Here is an 18,912-nt window from a genome sequence, read left to right on the forward strand (position 1 = left end):
TATTTCTACTTTTATTGGAGGAATCCATTTTGTCAAACAGGAGTCTTAACTGCTTAGTGCTAAATCATTTACATATCAAGTTAAATGAGGTACATTGCCCACTATCAAACAGGTCACAGTCTAGTGAAGAAGACAGACGTACAACCCATAGTTTTAAATGCTGTGTCAGAGTGTAAGTCTTCAGCAGGAAGGTAGGTAGATAGGTGGTAATTCTTTCTAAAGCTTTTAAAAAAATGTAAACATCTCACCTTTCTAAGTGGCATTCTGAGAGCGAATGTTTAGTATACCTTTTCTAGGTGATAGTACCACAGGCAGGTGTGTGACTGCCAGCAGACAAGGTGATTTAGTTAACAGGTCTAGACCTTACCCTGTGGTGAGTGTTCCAAAGAAAAGGAAGTAATTAAGTTTGGAATAATAAAGGCTACCTCACAACTTTGTGGAGAAGCAAAAGAAAAAATCTTTTGAAGTGCATGCTTAACTGCTAAGTGCTAGGTGAAAGGTTAGGGCTCTGCTTTGTCTGATCTGGCTCTGCCCTGTCTCAGCAGAACCTGAGCTGTGCCCTGCCCTCTGGCTGGCTGTGCTGGCCTCTTCATTCTCTCAGTGTCCATGCTGCTGCTTCGCTGTGATCTGGGCATGTGCTGTTCCTTGCCCTGGGTTGCTGTTCCCTTTGGCCTCACTCTGCCCCCCTTACACTTAAGCATTCTTCAGAGTTGTCCTCCCCACCATTCATTCCCTATCCCTTCACCAAAATTTAAAAGGAAAGAAAATTTTTTTAAAAATCCAAACAAAATCAGCACCAGCCCCTGGATTTGTGTTCCCATACTACTGAAGCACTAGGCAATCACGCTTTAATTTTGTCTCTCCTAGAGTAACAGGGACAAGGCCTGTTTTGTTCACATCATACCACTGGTTCCTGACACGCAGGAGGAACTGAATGAATTGTTAATGGAATTCATAGTAAACACTAGCAGATAGTCAGAAAAAGGTTCTAAGTCTGAATCATTTTTCTGGTTTTAGTGTTCTAGTTCAGTCACTTAGGTAAACTTGGATGACTCAGCTAATAGAATAGTTTGCTTATTTGTAAAGTATTTAGACCTTTCTAGAGTTAAAATTCCATTTTAAGAGTATTCTAGAGTCTTACATCAGTGATCTGTGATAGGAGTTTAGGGTGTAAGAGGGCAGCAGAAGGATTAGTGTTGCATTTAGGATTGGGGAGGGGCAGTGTCAGCTGTGTCTTTTAGGGTTCCACTGAACGGGGTCATGAATTGGTTATTTCAAAGAGTGCTAGTATTCTTGGAATAGGAAAGCTCATCACCTACTTAAAGAGTCCTATCTAGAAAGTCCGACACTCTCCAAGTCTCTGATAGGCTCTACAGAAGTAGTAAAATATATGTTTATTTATTCAGCCAGTTGAAAGCCTCTGTCATGTAGAAGATTAGAAGTTTGCAGGTAGGAAAGAGAATTTAGAGTTATAAAAAGAGTAGTCAAGTTTTTTGAGAATGTGTATTTAGGCAAGATATGGATAGAATGCCTAGCACAATGCCTGACATAATAGGCACTATTTTTTTTTTTTTAAATAACATAGTATTTGGGAGAGTTTTGTTTTTGTTTGCTGGCTCTACTTTTTTTTAGTTCCTTAAGCAACCACAACGTGGTTACTGGCTCCTACGTCTCCTACATCTCCTTTAAGGTCTCCAGGAAAACCTAAAGCCAGCGCCAATGGTTGTGTTTTGTAAATCTGTGCTAATTTGTTGTAGGTTACTCCCTCTAGGAAAAGTTCTTTCCTTGGTTTCTTAATAACATTCTTTCATGTTCTCTCCTTTCTTTGGTGAGTTCTCTACGTCCATTTGCTCTTTATATTTCTGTATAATTCTTTTGTATCATAGGGCTATTAATCCTCTGCCTAGAAAAGGGGACCTCGAGGGCTAAAGGAAAAAAGGCAGTAGAGACTTGCATAATTTCAAAGTATATGGGGTCCGGGAGGTCAGTGCCTCAGAGCGGGCAAAAGACAAAGACACTCCGAGCTGGCCACTATTTATTAGGTCATAGGGAGTATCAGATGTCTGACTCAGAGGGCAGCGATAATCCTAAATTGACAAAGATCTTATAATCAAGGAAGGATCAGAAGACTCAGTGGGTGGTGGTAATCCTGTGATGATGAGGATCTTGTGCTGATGAAGATCTTAGGTCCATGAGGAGCTTATGTTGATTAGGATGGTGAGATGAACAAAATACTCTTACAATAGTAGGTGGAGTGAGTTAAGCTGAAGAGGAATTTGTTTCTCTCCAGGTGAAAACCAGTCTCTTTTTGTATTACTACTCCTCAAAGAACCAGGATGTCTTCAGCTGATAGAATCTTGCCCTTGAGTGTCACAGCATCCCCAGACTATTGAGGCCTCAGCTGTGACCAAAGGCAAAATGGAGTTATGTTTCCCCGTGCCATAGCCAGCCTGTAGGCAGGATGACTAGGCCTAAGACAGCCCTCATCATAATCTAATTGTGAAATGATTTTACCCCCCAAATTATGTAGAATGGCTCCCGACACTTTTGTGTGGTTTCCTTACCTCTCTTCTTACTATATTATCAGCAGTTGTTAAACCTGAGACTAGTAGATTTCTGACTCAGGCATGTTATGTGGTCTGTGAAATTAGTGTGCAAAATTAAGTGCATATTTAAACTGCTTGTGTCAGGGAAAAGATGATTCAATTATCTAATCAGCTTCAAAGAGGTCTAAAAAGATTAAGTATCTTTTTAATTTCATCCACATCCAGGTTTAAATATTTTGCTAAATTGGACACTTGTTAAACATACAGTGGGGTACTTTGCACTAGGTACTATTCCAGTTCCCGAGGATACAGTGTTGAACAGGACAGGGATGGTCCCATATGCGTTTCGTAGAATGGACTCTGAGATTTCGTTTCCAAACTGGAGATCCTTGTTTACAGTTATCTGTAGGACACATCTCCTGGATGTTCCACAGTAAAACTCAAAACTGAACTCTTCATTGTTTTCCTGCCTATTGCATCCAACTCACCATGGATACCATTTGTTCCTTTATACCCGAGAGCAGTGATAGGGAACCTTTTAGAGCTTTCAATGATACAAATAGCCCGCTGCGGCACGCGTGCCTTGGGTTCGCCTCCCCTACCCTGGACAAATGGATGGCACACTGTATCTCTGCTCACTAGTAAGACACCTCCTGGTTGCCCTGTAAGATATAGACCTGTTCTTATGAATTATGCTTAGAAATGTGCAGTAATGGCTTGGTCCATGAACACTTGTGTTTGCAAACAGTTGGGTTTACAAACAAAAGCATTTGACACAATTTTGCTTTTGTTCCCAAGCTCCGCATTAGGTGACAAACATGACCACAGTCATCGTCCCCAAAACCGTAAAACAAATTAAGTTTGTAAACTGAGGCGCCACTTCATTCTCTTTCCTAAAACAGTGTATTTCCATCATCCACAGTACCTGACTTAGGGAGAAACTTCAGCCCTTCTTGGTTCAGAAACCAAAGGGGATTAACAGTGTGCGTGAAAATGGTAAAATATTAATAGCAGTTAAAATTTTTTTTGGCATTCACGTGCCAGGTACTGTCTTCACATCATTAACTCAAATGCTCACAATAACCATATGCTACAGATGTTACTACTTTTATTTCCTTGCGTGTGTGTGTGTGTGTGTGTGTGTGGCCGTGGGACCGTGGGGCTTGAACCCAGATCCTTTGCACTGAGGTAAGTGCCCAGCCCTTCTTAAATTTTTTATTTTGAGACACAGCCTCACTAAGTCACTTAGTTGCCCAGGCTGGGTTGGAAGTTACTGTCCACTGCTGTGGCTCCCACAGTGCTGGGACTGAAGGCGTGCACCGCGGTGTGTGAGGATGTGAATGTGCAGAGCGCCTCACTTAGTTGCTGTCACGTAGCCAGGAAGCAGCAGAGACAGCACTGGAGGCTGAGTGAGCAGTTTGAGGGTGGCCTTTTCCTCCTAACCACGGCACCATGGCTGCTGTCCGGGAAGAAGAAACTAATGAGAAACCAAGTGGGAGTCTTGAATGCTTTGGATGATTTTGCAGGTGAAAGTTTTTCTGTCATTCATAGGGATCGTTGCTTTTCATCTCTGTCTCTAGCATACGTCCGAAGTAACATGAGTATATGTGAATTCCCCAGGTGAGAGGCATAGGCTGTATCAGAAGATGAAAGGGAACCTCTTGGAAATCAGATTTTCCCCTGATGCCCTGAGCCCGTGAACAAGTAGGAGGAAACAGGTGGGAAACTGCAGTAGGGTAAAAGATATTTGACCTGGACGCTTTCCTGTTGTTCGTTCATCTTTAGGTGAAAGCAGCTTCCTGGAATTTACAGCAGGTGTGGGAGTTGGTGGCGTTTTAAGCCCAGAGAGCTCCCTTTTCTGTGGTTCTGTATAGCATCTTGGTGCCTGAAACGTCTTGGTCTGGGCTGCTGAGTTTTGATTGGACTTGCCTCAGTTTGGAATCTTACCTCAGAAGGGCCTTGCGGTCCTTACGGGAGTTCAGAGGCACTGCAGCGACCTCCAGTTCGGCCTCCCCCCGCTGGCTGCCTGATTTGGGTGTGTGCAGAGGCAGAGCCTTCCTTGTCCCGCCCGGCGCTTGTCTGTGCTTCCCTGTGGGTGCCTGGAGAGTCTTCTGCTGCTGAGTCCATCCGGTGGCATTTGCTGCTGCTTTTAGCTTTCTTCTGCATGCATGTGGATGCTTCGTAGTGCTTGTAGCTAGGACTGTGCTGTTGTCGCTGCCTATCCTTTCAGTCTTTCCCATCTGCTCACACATGGTTTCTTTGTACCTAATTTCTTCCATTGTCTGTGTCTCTTGCTGTTGCTTGATTCCTGCGTTTCACTCACATGGCGGGAGCGAGCACTCACGAGTTGCCATGGTGGTGGGTGTTCTCAAGCAGCCTGCTCCCCATGTGACCACAGGCCACAGCAGATCCAGGGGTGCACAGGGTGCAGTTTATTGGAGACTGGTCCTGGGTGGCAGCGAGACCAGGTGGATCCCCAGTTGGGTCAGAAGTGGGAGACGTTGAAAGTGGGTAGGACGGAAGTCCTTTCATCAGGAACGTCGGGCACAGTGCTGGTGCTGGCTGTGTCAGAGTCCGCTCTGCTGGCTTCTTGTCTAGCACCTGGGGGAGCTGTGGAGAGCAGGTTGGATCCAGGCTCACAGCTGCAGCAGGCTGCGGGCAGGGCAGGCAGAGTCCTTCCACAAGCAGTCCTGCTAACCCTAACTGCACACAGCCACAGGCGGCAGGCAGTACACATCTCCATTCAGAGGTGTGGAAAACTAAGCCCAGATTGAGTAAGTGGTTTGCAGTCATGTAAAAGTTTAGATTCATTTGCACCAATTGTACGTGCTCCATGACTGGTTGCTTTTCATGTAGCTTTTATCCTTTCCAGTTCATCTTGTGGGTTTTGTTTGCCCCACTGATTTTTCTAGGGTATAGTTCTAATCATGTTGCTTTTCTTTTTCCTCCAAAATTTTTGTTCTCTTGCACCTTTAGAAACAAATTCATTATTATGAAATAAAAGGAATCTAAGAAACGTATTCTTCTTACTTCTTATCTTCTCAGTTTTTGATCCTACTGTGTTTCCTAAATTTTGAGTTGCCAGGAGTTCTTTCTGGTAGGGTGACACTTGCCTTTTTGAACTCCTCTTCACCCTTTGATTAGTTCAGGGTACTTTATCAGAGATGAGAAACAAGCTGATGTCTCGATTTCATAAGAAGAAACTAACTGCATGTTAACCACTTGCCCGTAAACAGCCTGTTTATTTACCTGCTGACTCCCTAGTGTTGCTCAGGCAGGTGTCATTTCAATTCCATTCTTGTATTGAATACATTTGATGAAATTGTTTTTATGTTTCCTGTTATTTTATCTTATAAAAATTAACAAAAAATACACATTTTTTTGGTCATGCTGTATTTAAATAATTGGACTGGTAAGTAGTTAATTTGTAATGATTTTTTACAAATTCTAGAGTCATTTTTGTCACTCAGGATCTACTTTCATGTTATGATAAGTTTTTCTCTTGTAGGCTTCAAACTAGGAACTCAGTACATAGGGAAATAGTGAAAATCTCACATGCTTCTCTTACAGGTTTTCTTAGGGTCCTAGTTCATTTGACTCATCTGTTCAACAAATATTTAATTCAGCTAGAAGAATGAAGGTAGTATTTCAAGATTTTCAGATGGATAAAAATACGACAACATGCATTTGGGGAGTTGGACAGTTAATCCAACCTTAATTGTGTGTCTCAGTTCATGCCACCATAACAAATACACTGTAAACTGTGGTCTTCAGCAACACTTCTGGAGGCTAGGAAATTCAACATAGGAGTTTGAAAGGGGACCTAGACATTCAGTCCATAACCCTATGAAAGAGAAGACTAGCTTAGCTATTTTTAAAGGATTTAATTTGTATTATTGTTCTTTCTGTAGCCCATTTTTGCTGCTAAAACACAATATCTCAAGCTGAGTGTCCTTTAGTGAACATTTACTTGGTTCATGGTTCTGGAGGCTGGAGGCCCAGGGTCGGGGCTGCACCTGGTGGAGACCTTGTGGCTGTGTCATCGCATGCTGGAAGGCAGAGTAGGGTGCAGGGTAGAAGGAGGCTGAGCTCCTTCTGTTTCCAGGAACCCATTCCTGCCCTGACTGACCCTCCGGTGGTAAATCTTCCTCCTGCGATGGTGGCGTTGATCCATTCATTAGAACAAAGCCCGATACCTCTTGAAGCTCTGTCCTCTCAGTGTGGTCGCACTGGGGATTAAGACTCCGGCACGTGGACTATGGGAGATGGTTTCAGTCCACAGCAGTGCTGTCCTTCAGACTTCAGACTTCCACAGGTCCCTGTTCTGTTGTAATTGACTTACGTTGTCCATGCTCTTGACCTTATTTTACATTACTCACTTTATTCCTTGTTTAAATGCGATAACAGAGATTTCCTTTGTTTAATTCTTTTGCTTTTTCTTTCTTTGCATAGCCCTGTATCATGAAGGAAGTTGGTGATGAATCCCTTTAGTGCTGATGGCCTAAATGTGATATTCTGATTATAAAAATTTTATGTTCTTGGATCAGTGAGTGAACTTTAGGAACACTTTGAATACTTTGATGTAATTGAATATAATCCTGTGGCTTATTCTGGAAAAACAATCCCTAGCTATTTAAAAATAGCCTATATCCCCCAAAACAAAAAAAGTCAAGAGCTCTTACTGCTGGAGGGGCATGGAGGCTGGTGCAGACCATGCCCTGCACTGCTTTTCAGGACCGTTGGGATACTAGATGGGTGCCATCTCCTAAAGGGTATGCTGCTCTTGTTCAGGAGATTTTCTCCTTTATCAGTTTCATCAGAATATCATGTTACAAAATGAAATCGACTATCTAAATAAACTCACTAATCAGAAGTTTATGTGTGGTCGTTTTTTGATGTTTGTCATTCATGTGTTTATAAGTGTCCACGTATGTAAGTAATTTGCCTGTTTAATTTTTTTCAGAAATGAGAGATAAAATGAGAAAATGGAGGGAAGAAAACTCAAGAAATAGTGAGCAAATTGTGGAAGTTGGAGAAGAATTAATTAATGAGTATGCCTCTAAGCTTGGAGATGATAGTACGTTCCTCAGCTAATTTATTACATTCAGGCTCAATACATGTCTCATTTAGGGTTCTTCATTGATGTTTTTTAAACCTGTCTTCATTTATGTTTATTCTACTGGTCAAATCATCTGTGATTTTGTCTCCGGGAATTTAATGGTAACTTGAGGAGAATGTATAATTGCTAGGGCCGGGGATCTAGCTCAGTGGTTCCACTGCCTGCCTTGCAAGTGCAAGGTCCCGAGTTCAATCCCTGGTACCAAAAAAAAAAAAGGGAGAATTTATAATTGCTAGTAATGAAGCTGTCAAAGAGGCATTTTTGTTTTAAAGCTCACAAGGCTGCCAAATGTCTTGCCAAAATGTGTTTCAGAAAGACATTCAGATCTGGCCAAAATGTATTTTATAAAGAGGTATTTAGAATAGTAAAGGTGTTAATTAGAGATTTTTACCTTGTAAGACATTATTTTATATTGCTGAGAGCTGTAAGTATGCTTTTTTCTTTAATTCCAGAAGTTATATAATAAATCATTTTAAAATATCAGAAAATACAATATTTATTAATTTCAGTTTGGGGGATTTGGTTTTTATGTTAAATTCAGTTCTTTCCCCTCTTTCCATATCTAGTTTGGATCATATATGAGCAGGTCATGATTGCAGCCCTAGACTATGGTCGGGATGACTTGGCATTGGTGAGTATTGCATTTTATATTTCATTTGCTTTGTGGAATATATATAAGTAGTGAAGAGCTAGTGTATAGCTTGAGTCGAATGTTTTCCATGACAAGTTTTGAATGCACTCTTAACAGTAGTGAAGGGTAGGGTACAGCTCAGTGGCAGAACACTTTCCTAACATGCACAATGCCCTGATGCAGTCCCAACCACAGGAAAAACAAAAACAAAAAACCCCTCAAAAAACAAAACATGAAAACCATCAAAAACAGTAAGTGAGACTAATTAGTAACCTTAGGGCACAGTAAAAACCATATAGACCATTCTTTATGGCCCATTTAGGGCATATAATCTAATGACTAGACTTTAACTCTTTTTTGCCAATTATTTTTTTCAGTTTTGTCTTCAGGAGTTAAGAAGACAGTTCCCTGGCAGTCATAGAGTCAAGCGATTAACAGGCATGAGATTTGAAGCCATGGAACGGTAACCAAATCTTTGTGAATAGTGTGATTTTATTTAAAAAATGGCATATGCAGAGCCTGTGTTTAGGTTTCCTGACACCAGGACACGTCAGTAATTGTGCATGGTCTTTTATGGCTTATCTCTGATATAGTTGTCAGGGGTTTTTCAGCACAGATCTTGTCAGCTGCTCCCAGGAAATAAGATGTGACAGGAGGTGTGATCCATTTGCCACCTCTGGCCCAGTGAAATTAGATCATGTTTTAGAGAAAGAACTGGCTTCAAATCCTAGTTCTAGCATTTTCTAGCTTTTGAAAATGCTAGACACATTATTTAACTTCTTTTAAGCTCTTTCACCTTCAATCCTTTGAAATAAGAATTTTGCCAACTTCTTAGTATTGTTTTGGGAGATATACACAAACACATTCAAAACAAAGAAAATAGAAAGTGCCATCTTCAAATCCAGGGGATTTTCATCTTCAAAAACAGAACCCCATTTCCAAGGAAATACTTGGAAGAGGGAGAAAAGGAGGTCTTCTCTGTGGAGCGTGCGTCGGCCCCCACTTGGGCTGTTCCTCCCTCGTCAGGGGTAACGTCTGAAACCTCTGTGGAGGGCCGGGAGAATAAGAGTTCACCGTGCTGGACTGTAAAGTGTAACAGGGTTTTGGCTAAGGTTGCAGCTGCGTATAGAGAGAGTACTAGATTGTGTAGGACCTCATATGCCCTGCTGAGGAATTTCGACTAAAGGCACAAGGAGTCCATTCTAGGATTGTGAGGAAAAGTAGCAGCTGCATTTGTCCATTTGGCGAAGGTGTGTAGTCAGCAGCCTCAGAAGGAAAACAGCCTCCAAGGTTGCTGCAGCAGTGTTGTAAACTGGAGTGTAGGGACATAGGGTGGATGAGAGGCGTGGGGAGAGATACGAAGGGTCACCGTTACATTTTAGAAGCAAAGGAAAGATACCAAATACGACTTTTGGTTTTCTGTGTTGAATGTTTAGCTGTCATCAGCCAAGTAGAACACAAACAGGATGAGGAAGGTGGAGGTTTGAGTGAAAACTGCTGCATCTGATGTGCTGTCATGGATACCTAGCTGCAGAACCTAAGGAGGAAGTTGAATGTATATTCTAAGGACAAAAGAAGGGCAATAGGAGAGAATGGATTTCTGCGCGTGTTGGTAGGTTAGGACCGCTGATGCTAGGTGAAGAGGACGCCCTCAGTTCAATCTGGGCGTCAGGTGTGTGGAGCACACGCGCACTGTTTGGCATTTTGGGCTACCTGAGACTTTGCTCATACTCAGGAATGCAGGGAGAAGTGAGTGTCCATCTGTCTGTTTCCATTTCCATCTCTGCCACACCCTTCACTCGAGCCGAGCCGAGCCCTCACTGCATGGGTCCTTACTCTTCCAGACTCTAGTGTCCGAGCTTCTGCCCTGCCCTGTGTGAGTCATTCTGGTGCTTGCTCTATCTTATCAACCTGGGCTCTTTATCCCTTTCTGTTTAGGGCCAATTGAATCAGTATTTTTTGAGATAAGCTCTGTAAGTAATTGATACTGTGTGTTTTCTTTAAAAAATTAGAATATTGTAAACATTTACTGGTAAATGGAGATGGGAAGACTTGGGTAACAATTTTGAATGTGGTTAAAGCCCTGCCATTTAATCTTTTTCTGTATTTACTGTTTATCACTATGTTTTTAAGGTAATGAGTCTCGATGTTTTTTTTCCTTTTAAATAGGTATGATGATGCTATACAGCTGTACGATCGAATTTTGCAAGAAGATCCAACAAACACTGTAAGTTTGCAGATTGTCCTGAAAACAATCTTAAGTTTAATTTAAGGGGTGAAATTAATTCCCCAAGGAAATGATGGAAAGATACATTGGAGCTAGGCTTCATGCTCTTAAGATGAGTCGTTTACAGTGGGCCACATTTTATTTTATATAGATGTAAGACATTCCAGTGAAGTTTAACTTTCAGATGTCTTACTGGAAAAGAAATTAGTTGGAATTGGAAAAAAATAGACTGCGTGCTTGCATAAAAGCCTGGCACAGCTTGGCGCTTTCACAACACTCTGAAGGCTGAGAAACACCTAGCTGTCCAGGTTGTGTGCTTACTCGTTTTTTGAGTTAATGTAAAAGAGTTGAAATTAGAAAATTTAAAAAATTAACTATCCTGATAGCTTGGCATCTTAGTTAAAGACCCTTATAAAATGTACCTTTTGTCTTTTCCTGAAGAATTTCTCATGTACTTATTTCACTTAGAATACTTCACCTGTTTCATTTTCCACTTAGCCATATATTGTGTTGAAAAAAGTGAAATAAACTTTCTGAAAGGAGTTTTTGAGTTTCATATATTTTTCTCATACCAAGTTGATATCACTAACTAGTAATTTAAGTAATTTTCTTAGAATTGGAAGTCAAACATTTTACTTATATTCTACAAGTTGGGGATACTTTTACTAAAGTATTTAACTTTTTCAGGATATGAGATAATATGTAATTGAATGTTCTGTCTTTGTGGTACCTTCCATAGTTTATGGATTTTCATGACTTCTAAGACTGGCTAAAAGCGAAATCAGAATGGTTTCTTTCATGGAATATGTATGAGGTGGTAGTGACTAAATGTAACTCCCTTAGTGGGTAGGTAAATATTTTTGAATAAGGTGAATAATTGTATTTGCCAAATGTATTATTCTTTCATTAGATATTATTTAATCCTTGCTCAGTCCCTCCTTTCTTTCTAAGCATTGAGAATCTTTCGTGAGCCACCAAAATGTTTGTGTTCTGAGTAAATATCGTGGTTCTGTCCCTGGTCCTCAGAGAGCACTTGGCTTAGATTGAGGAAGTCAACAAAGCCCCATGAGAGTTAGAACCAGTAAAGCACTGTGGAAGATGTCATGTTAATAGTGAACAGCTCAAGCCTTGCTGAAGACGCCGCTGTGGCTGTCCTCCGTCGTCCGGAAGTGATGTGGGGCTGTCCTGTTGTGTTTGCCCTGTGCCTGTCTTCCCAGGTGTCTGGGGTAGAAATGAACTTGTCGTCCAGGCCCCGGGGGCTCTCCTTCCTCCCCACACATGATCGTCATCCTCTGAGATGCCTGTCGCGTTTGCAGCCCGCTTGCTGCTGGAGTGGGAGGATGGATCGTGTACTGTCTAGCCTTTGTCTTTAGGGAGACAGCGTGACGTCACAAACGTGTTGTGGGCTTTGCAAAAGTTTATTCAGTTCTGATTCTTTGGTGATCGCTGCGTGAGAGTTTAGCCTTGCAGGCCTTGAAGAATGAACATAGCTTCAAGGAACCAGACGGTAGGCTGGGGGTGTGCAGCAGCTTCCAGGTGGATCACAGGCGCACAGTCTTAGCTTAGGGAGGGAAGAGTGAGGTGGTTAGAGGAGTTCCCAGAAGTCGTGAGATGGGACACCCACTCCTCATCTTTTTTTTCAAAGTTACATGAGAGGTTATTTTGAAAATTAATGCATAAACATGTTAAAGATTGCAGCTTATGAAGTGATTCATAGTTTTTAAAGGTCTTTTTAGCCCTGAGCTCAGACCCTCTTTGCCTTAGTCAAGTAGTATGAATGTTTTTATGTCCTGTCATGGTTGTGCGTGTGTGTTTCTGTCACCATCTTGGTAGGGAGAGCCGTTGGAACGGCCCTGGCGGCGTGCTCCCCTCGGCAGCGTACTCCACTTAGAGGTTGTGCCACGTCGCACAGCCTTTGCGGCTTCCCTGGCGTTGCCCCGACGCACCAGTTTTGCCCTGATGCACACAGTTCTGAGTCCCTTGGTGACCCCTTGCACTGAGCCTGGTCTGCCCCTCCTAGAGCCAGGGGTTTGCACATAGGTGGTACCCTCTGTGGGCTGCACCTTCCAGGTAGGGCATCTGAGCAGCAGGCCCAGGCATTCTGAATGGTGGTGAATCTCTCTGGGCTGCCCTCCAGAGAGGCCCCTGCCTGTCTGTGCCTCCGGTGCCATGTATGTGCCCCTTCTTCCCCTTATCCTCCCCCGGGGCATAGTACGAGCTTTTTAACTTTGGTTCTTGCCAGTCTGATTGGTTGAAGATGTTATCTTGTGCATTACGAGACTATTGAACACTTTCTAGTGTGCTCCAAAAGCTGTTTGCATTTTCTTTTTGAGCCACTTGCTATGACATCTTTCTCAAGTAAAAGTTTGTATCTGTTCTGGTTGGGAACAGAGAGCAAGGTTCCCCTTGCCCGATTTGCCTCTGTGGAGCCTGGCTTCTGCATTTGAATCTTTATGCTTAGACAGGGTGGAGAATGAAGCCAAGTCTCACTGAGGGAAATCCCATCAGGTATTTTTAGAGGTAACTTGTCAGCAATACAGGACATGATGACTTGAGGAGGTGGAAGAAGTTCACAACTTGGAGCCTTTTCTGCTTCAGCCCAAAGGTTATGGGAGCCCGAGACTAGGATGAGCGGCATCTGTGGGGACGGGATGAATGAAAGCAGAGTTGGTAGTAATGAGACACAGACAGGCAGCACCCAGCTGTGGATATGGGAGGAGCGGCTCTCAAGTGTGAGGATTTCAGTCCCTAAACTGTCAATGGGTCCTGGTCTGGCTCCTGTGAACTTTTACCCCTTAGATAACCCAGTGCCGGTCGCTTTGTTGTGTTTTGCCTGCTTTTGAGATGGAGGTGGACTCTTCATCCTTTGAATGCTCTTTGAGGAAAGGAAAACCATGCCTGTTGCATGGAGCAGTGCTTACTGTAGGCCTTGGGTGAATGCTTGTGGAACACGTGTGTTCAGAAAGGGTTGGTAGTTTCTGTCTCTGTTGATTCCATGTCTCAGAAACATTAGATTTTGCCACGTGTTGTGAACTTCTGCTATGGTAAATCCAATATTGGATGGCTTGGTTTGTGCAGGTGTGATCAGCCCTGTGCCAAGAGTGAATGCTTTCCAGATGTCACCTTTTTCAGCCAGGACAGCCTGGAGCCCTGCTGTCACTCGGCTGACCTTTCTGGGTTCTCAGGTCCGAAGCTGGGGTTCCAGTTGTGTTCTGCAGGGAGACCTCAGTCCTTCAGCCCTTCTCCAGGAAGCATCTCTCTGCAGATCCTGTGTGTTCAGAGCTGCTCAGTATCTTTCAGGGAAAATTGCTGACTAGCCCAGTTTTATGTACTGTGGAAGATGTGGAACCACGGGATGAAGATTAGTTAACGTCTTTCAAAGCTTGAAACAAATTATATAGGCCCTTGTTGATTGCTTGGCAATAATATATACCCATTTCTGACTAGAACACTCTTGAGTGTGACCTTTCAAATGCTAGTCTGCTGCCTTATACAGTGTATAAAGACAAGTGCCTTGTCTTTATCTTTTTACACCTCTTAAGCATCATTTTTATAGAATGTTTTGCTAGGGAAGCTTTGGTAGAAAGAAATTGGTCTTTGTGAGAAACCTTTTTGTATGTTCTGGGTAAGGTCCAAAAACTAAGAAGCCTTTGCGAACCATTTTCTGGTTGCTTGGTAATTATTGGGAATTCAGGATTTTGTGTGGCCTTTTGGAGATACGCTTCCGAGCTGAGCTGTGGGTTAGACATTGCATGAGTAAGAAGCTGACAGAAGAGATGTGCCGTGTCCAGGAGCCCAGGATTTGCTACTTCAGCTGAGGCCTGGGCTGTTTACAGAGTGAAGGGCTGGCTTCGTTGCCGCCGCCTCCTGCAGCCTCCCACAGCCTCCCACCTGGTCATGGATTAGGTGAGGACAGACTGATGACTGGGCCTCTGCTGGTAGTGTGCTGCTGGGTGTGTGGTGCCATTTCCGCCAGCAGCATTGTTATTTCGTGTATGATACATTGTATATTCTATGTTGATTTTTCAAATTTAGACATTTTAAGATTTTAAATTATTTTTCTTTTATAGTAATTTTATATCAAGTACTTTCTGAGGTTTCATATTTTATAATGGAAATTTTCATCCATGTATTAAACCAATATTCTGTTTTGCAGACGGCTTAAATTAAAACCACTCATAAAATGTAGGACAGTTTTCATTTTTAAGATTCAAATTAACTTTTAGAAAGATTGATCCAAGCAAAACATTTATAAAAATCTAGAATATCCTTAGAGATTACAAGAAAGAAATGCAGGATGAAAGTCGGTAATTATTTCAGACTACTTAGCGTGGTCTCCTTCAGTGCTAGCCACCATCTCCCTGGGACGCTCGCTGTCCTCCTGTTCTCCCCAGCTCGGTCTTGGGCCTTCCAGTGCTGACCGTGCAGCCTTCCGCAGGGCTCTCGGCCCTCCCATCTCCCGTGCTGCCTGCGTGCTCAGAACTTCGCACGGTTGAGCTCACGGACCCTGAGCTCCTTCCTCTGAACCTGGAAACTCATCGGGCTTTCTTCCCTCTGTCCTGCAGCCTGAAACTCCCAGGGTGGTAAAAGTAGGGCTCACTGGCTTGTCTCCACCGCCCAGCGACTGCTGGCCTTGCTCCCTGGTGCCCTGTGCCTTAAGTAGTTTATTTAGTCCTCTTCGGCTGTTTCGGGCAGGAGGGTGAATCATGTCCCTGTCACTCCATTTCTTTTTTTCTCATTAAACTTTGTTTTAATGGGTCTCAAATTTCTGTGACAGATTTTTGGTCAAGTTCTTTCCATTAAAGTGTTGATCTTAAAAATTAGTAACTTAAAACTGCCCCCCCCCCACAGTCCACAAAACAGTCTCCTTTCCTTTCGAAAAGGGAGGGTTGTTATCATTAACAGTGACAGTCTTTCACTATTAAAGTTAAACGGCCAATTGGAGACAGTTCTGAGGCCTGTCCTCTGCCAGTGGGGAAGGCCGGGGTGGCAGGTGTCGGGGTGATGCTCCTTCTGCCCCGTGAGCTTCCTAGGCAGGCTTGGTGACCGGGTCAGCTCCCACAGACTCCTCGCCCACTGCATTGCTGACACCAGCACCTGTGTCTCATTGTGAACAGTGAAACGACGCAGCGCGGTTAGAGAAGCTCTCGACACACATGGGCCGGCCTGAAACCATGTGCGCAGTGGCAGCATCTCCAGATTTCAAGACTTTGGGGTCCTTTTCCAGCTTCTTGCCAGATCAGTGATCAATCTTTTCTCTCAGCTCAGCAAACTTGCAAGCGATGTGAACTGAGTGACAGATAGTCCAGCTCGGGCCCAGCCAGCACCGATCTGGCGTGGATGGCTCAGGGTAATCTCCTGAGCAGGGAAACCAGCTGCTTCCATGGCTGGGTCATTTTTGCTGTCACCAGCAATGTTGCCACGGAGAACATCTTTGGGAGACATACTCTTGACACGAGCCCATACTGCTCCCAGGAAGACCTTCGCTCGAAGCTTCACTGTGCGTTTCAGCAGACTTTACTTCAGCTGTGACATGGGCTGGAGCAGAGGTGGCCACTGTGCAGGTTTGAGAGCCCCAGTCCCCACTTGGCCTGCAGGGACCGTACCAATAGCACAAGCTTTATAGACGTCTGGAGGGGCAGCCGAAGAGGCCTGTCAGTTGGGCGAGTGGGTGGCAGGGTGGAGGCCTAAGCTGCCTGCGCTGTGGGCCCACTGGTGTCGCCATCTTTGTGAAGGACCTGCCATCGCTTGAACCAAGGCACGTGAGCCCTTGGCTGCAGCCCTGTACCATTCCACCCAGAAGCTACCTGCTCAGGGTTGTAGCCAGTGCTCGCAGTGTAGCTGCTGACTTCCTTAGCGACTTCCTCACATCTCTCTGGCTGTAGGCGGCTCAGTGGAATGCATTTTGTTGACACCAACAAGGAGTTGTTTCACAGCAGCGGGTGAGCCTGCCTGTCCTTGGAGATCCCAGCTTCGAATTCGCCAGCACGAGCAGCACAAGCAGGACGGCAGTCAGCCTGAGTCACCTTTGCGATAGCCTCTGAGTCCTGCACATCGGCCCCTGCGGTGGGCGTCCAGAGTGCTAGATCACAGGGCTGTGTCCTTCTGTATGAGTCAAGCGGTCAAGGGTGCGAGTTTACCAGGGTGCACAGGCCTCTCATGCACCTTCCAGACCCTGCTCTGGTGGTGCCTCTGGGCGAGACACCCCCCCCCCCCCCCCGGCCTCCTGCTCTGTGTCCTGCTCTTTGCAGTGTCTCCATCTTAGCATGGCCATGGCATCAGGCACCCTCTGCTCCCTGGCTGTCCTCTTCCCGCTCTGCAGTAGCCGTTAGCCTGTCCTCCTTGGTGTCCTCCAGCCTGGACAGCTTTATCACCTCACGTATTTTACTTACCTGTCTCTTTCGAGACTGAGCTCCTACAAGAAGTCATCTCCTTCTTTGTTATCTTTGTATTTTCATTGTCTAGCATAGTGCCTGACAAATGATAGATGTCCGATATGCGTCTGAATACATAAATGAATGGCATGGATTTTTATGTCAACCATATTTTAGACTTCAAAATGCAAGCTTTAAGAATTTGTTTATTATAAAATATTTCTTTCAAGACCTATTTTATTCTTTTGAAAGACAAAGGTAGATTTTACTCTTAAAATCATGAAAAGTTTATAGATACTGCCTTTGTATGATTTCATCCAAGTGGCCTTGGTCAGATTCTTTTTTTATTTTTTCTATGCTTCACTATCCCTCTGCCTCGCAAGATACAGATCTACAGCAGAAAGGACTTTAGGTGGATAAAGATTGGGGTTTCCTGCTGGCTTGTCATCATCAGAATCTGGGTACTTACTTGTTTGGCTGAAACAATGCGTGTATTATATGCATCAAAAGTGAAGCATATGTGATGGTTGGGAGTGTTTGAATTCCCCAGTGGGATGTCATGGAGTGTGTTTCTAAACTCTCACTGAGCAGTCGTTCCACAATGGGATTTCACTGGCATTGAGATAATAATTTGCACAGTCAGATTACCTTCCTGACAAAAACCCAGGGGATCATGTGGGCTAATCCTTTATTAATGTCAACCCATAGGCTGCAAGAAAGCGTAAGATTGCCATTCGCAAAGCCCAGGGGAAAAGTGTGGAGGCCATTCGGGAGCTGAATGAGTATCTGGAGCAGTGAGTGTTTTACAAGGAGATTGTGTTTTGTTATTCTCAGACGTCTTTTTAATTAAAGTGGAATTTGCATTTCACTTTCCTGCTTGTCTCCATGCTGTTCACTCACAGAATGCGAATGCCCACACACTTACTTTGCTCTCCTTTCCTCCCGCCAGATTTGTTGGTGACCAGGAAGCCTGGCATGAGCTTGCAGAACTTTATATCAGCGAACACGAGTGAGTTGCTAAACATGCAGAAAACTGTGCAGAATGCGGTTTCTTCCCTCAGAAAACAGAGTAGCTTCAGAGTATCAAGAACGTGGGAATCGCCTCTCATTTTAAATGAGAAACAAAATAAAGCAGCAAGTGAAAAAAAATAAATAATTTGCTGGTCGTAATATGTGAATAGCTTTGACTAGGTCATTTGGGTTTACTTTTCTTTGGGAAATATGTTTTTCTTTCAAATACAGGTGGCATTCTTTACAGTTTGAAAGGCTTGTATTTGTTAAGCTAAGGTTATTTTTGGTAATCCAAAATAGCGAGGTTTTAGAGTTCAAATTGTTCTTATATACAAAGAGTATTGTACTCCCTGCTGTTTAAAAATTCTGTCAATTGTATGCATTTATTAGCCTTAGTGCTAGGAGAATCAGCTCTTCCAGAGTAAAGGCGTTCTGTTGCCTGGGTAAAAAACCAAGAATAATCAAGAATGTTGAGTGCTGTAGGAGCTTGCTTATTGGATATTTAATGTTTTTGTTGGCTTTTGTATTGCTGCAGTGACAGGAGGAAATCCCAGTGTGAGAGGATTAGTGCAGAGTCTTAGTGCAAATTTTCTAATATCACAGCATTAGCGCTAACCTCCACCCAGAGGCATAGTGTTTTCTTTTCTGCCTTAGTTTTTAAAATCTGAAGTCTATCACATTGTTTCTTTCCCTCTTCTTGAGAGAGTAGAGTCAGATTCTCATGCGTTATTGTGCATGAATGAATAGTTAACCTTTTTCTCATACTATAAACAGCTGACATAGGAAATAAAATAGGATAAAGATATTTTTGTATTGCCCTTGACCAAGCCATGTATGTGTAGGTGTGTGTGTATATATATTTTATGTATATAATATATATAAAATATTATATATAATATGAAGTAAAGATTGAGGTAGTTTCATAATTTTAATAAAAGTGGAAGTAAAATGAAAGTGCTAGCTGTCAGATAATGAAGTGTGTGCTGTATTCTAGGCACCTTTCT

The 18,912-nt window shown here is 43.3% G+C and overlaps 1 protein-coding gene across 4 annotated transcripts in view; it reads left to right on the forward strand.

Annotated features, from left to right (window-relative positions):
• Positions 1-18,912, forward strand: part of Emc2 (ER membrane protein complex subunit 2) — a 33,984-nt gene that overhangs the window by 1,023 nt on the left and 14,049 nt on the right. For all 4 annotated transcript variants that reach the window (XR_015442982.1, XR_015442981.1, XR_015442980.1 and 1 more), the window contains exons 2-7: positions 7,510-7,623; positions 8,232-8,296; positions 8,674-8,759; positions 10,466-10,523; positions 17,606-17,691; positions 17,847-17,906. Coding sequence is in view for 1 of the 4 variants with exons in the window: in XM_087190826.1 (XP_087046952.1) it covers positions 7,510-7,623; positions 8,232-8,296; positions 8,674-8,759; positions 10,466-10,523; positions 17,606-17,691; positions 17,847-17,906 (469 nt within the window). In the remaining 3 variants the exon portion in view is untranslated. The remainder of the gene's footprint in view (positions 1-7,509; positions 7,624-8,231; positions 8,297-8,673; positions 8,760-10,465; positions 10,524-17,605; positions 17,692-17,846; positions 17,907-18,912) is intronic.

Source organism: Heterocephalus glaber, unplaced genomic scaffold (assembly GCF_053883595.1).
Source record: "Heterocephalus glaber isolate CG9 unplaced genomic scaffold, H.glaber_assembly_v1.0 deba00001556, whole genome shotgun sequence".
In the NCBI taxonomy this organism is placed as follows: Eukaryota; Metazoa; Chordata; class Mammalia; order Rodentia; family Bathyergidae; genus Heterocephalus; species Heterocephalus glaber.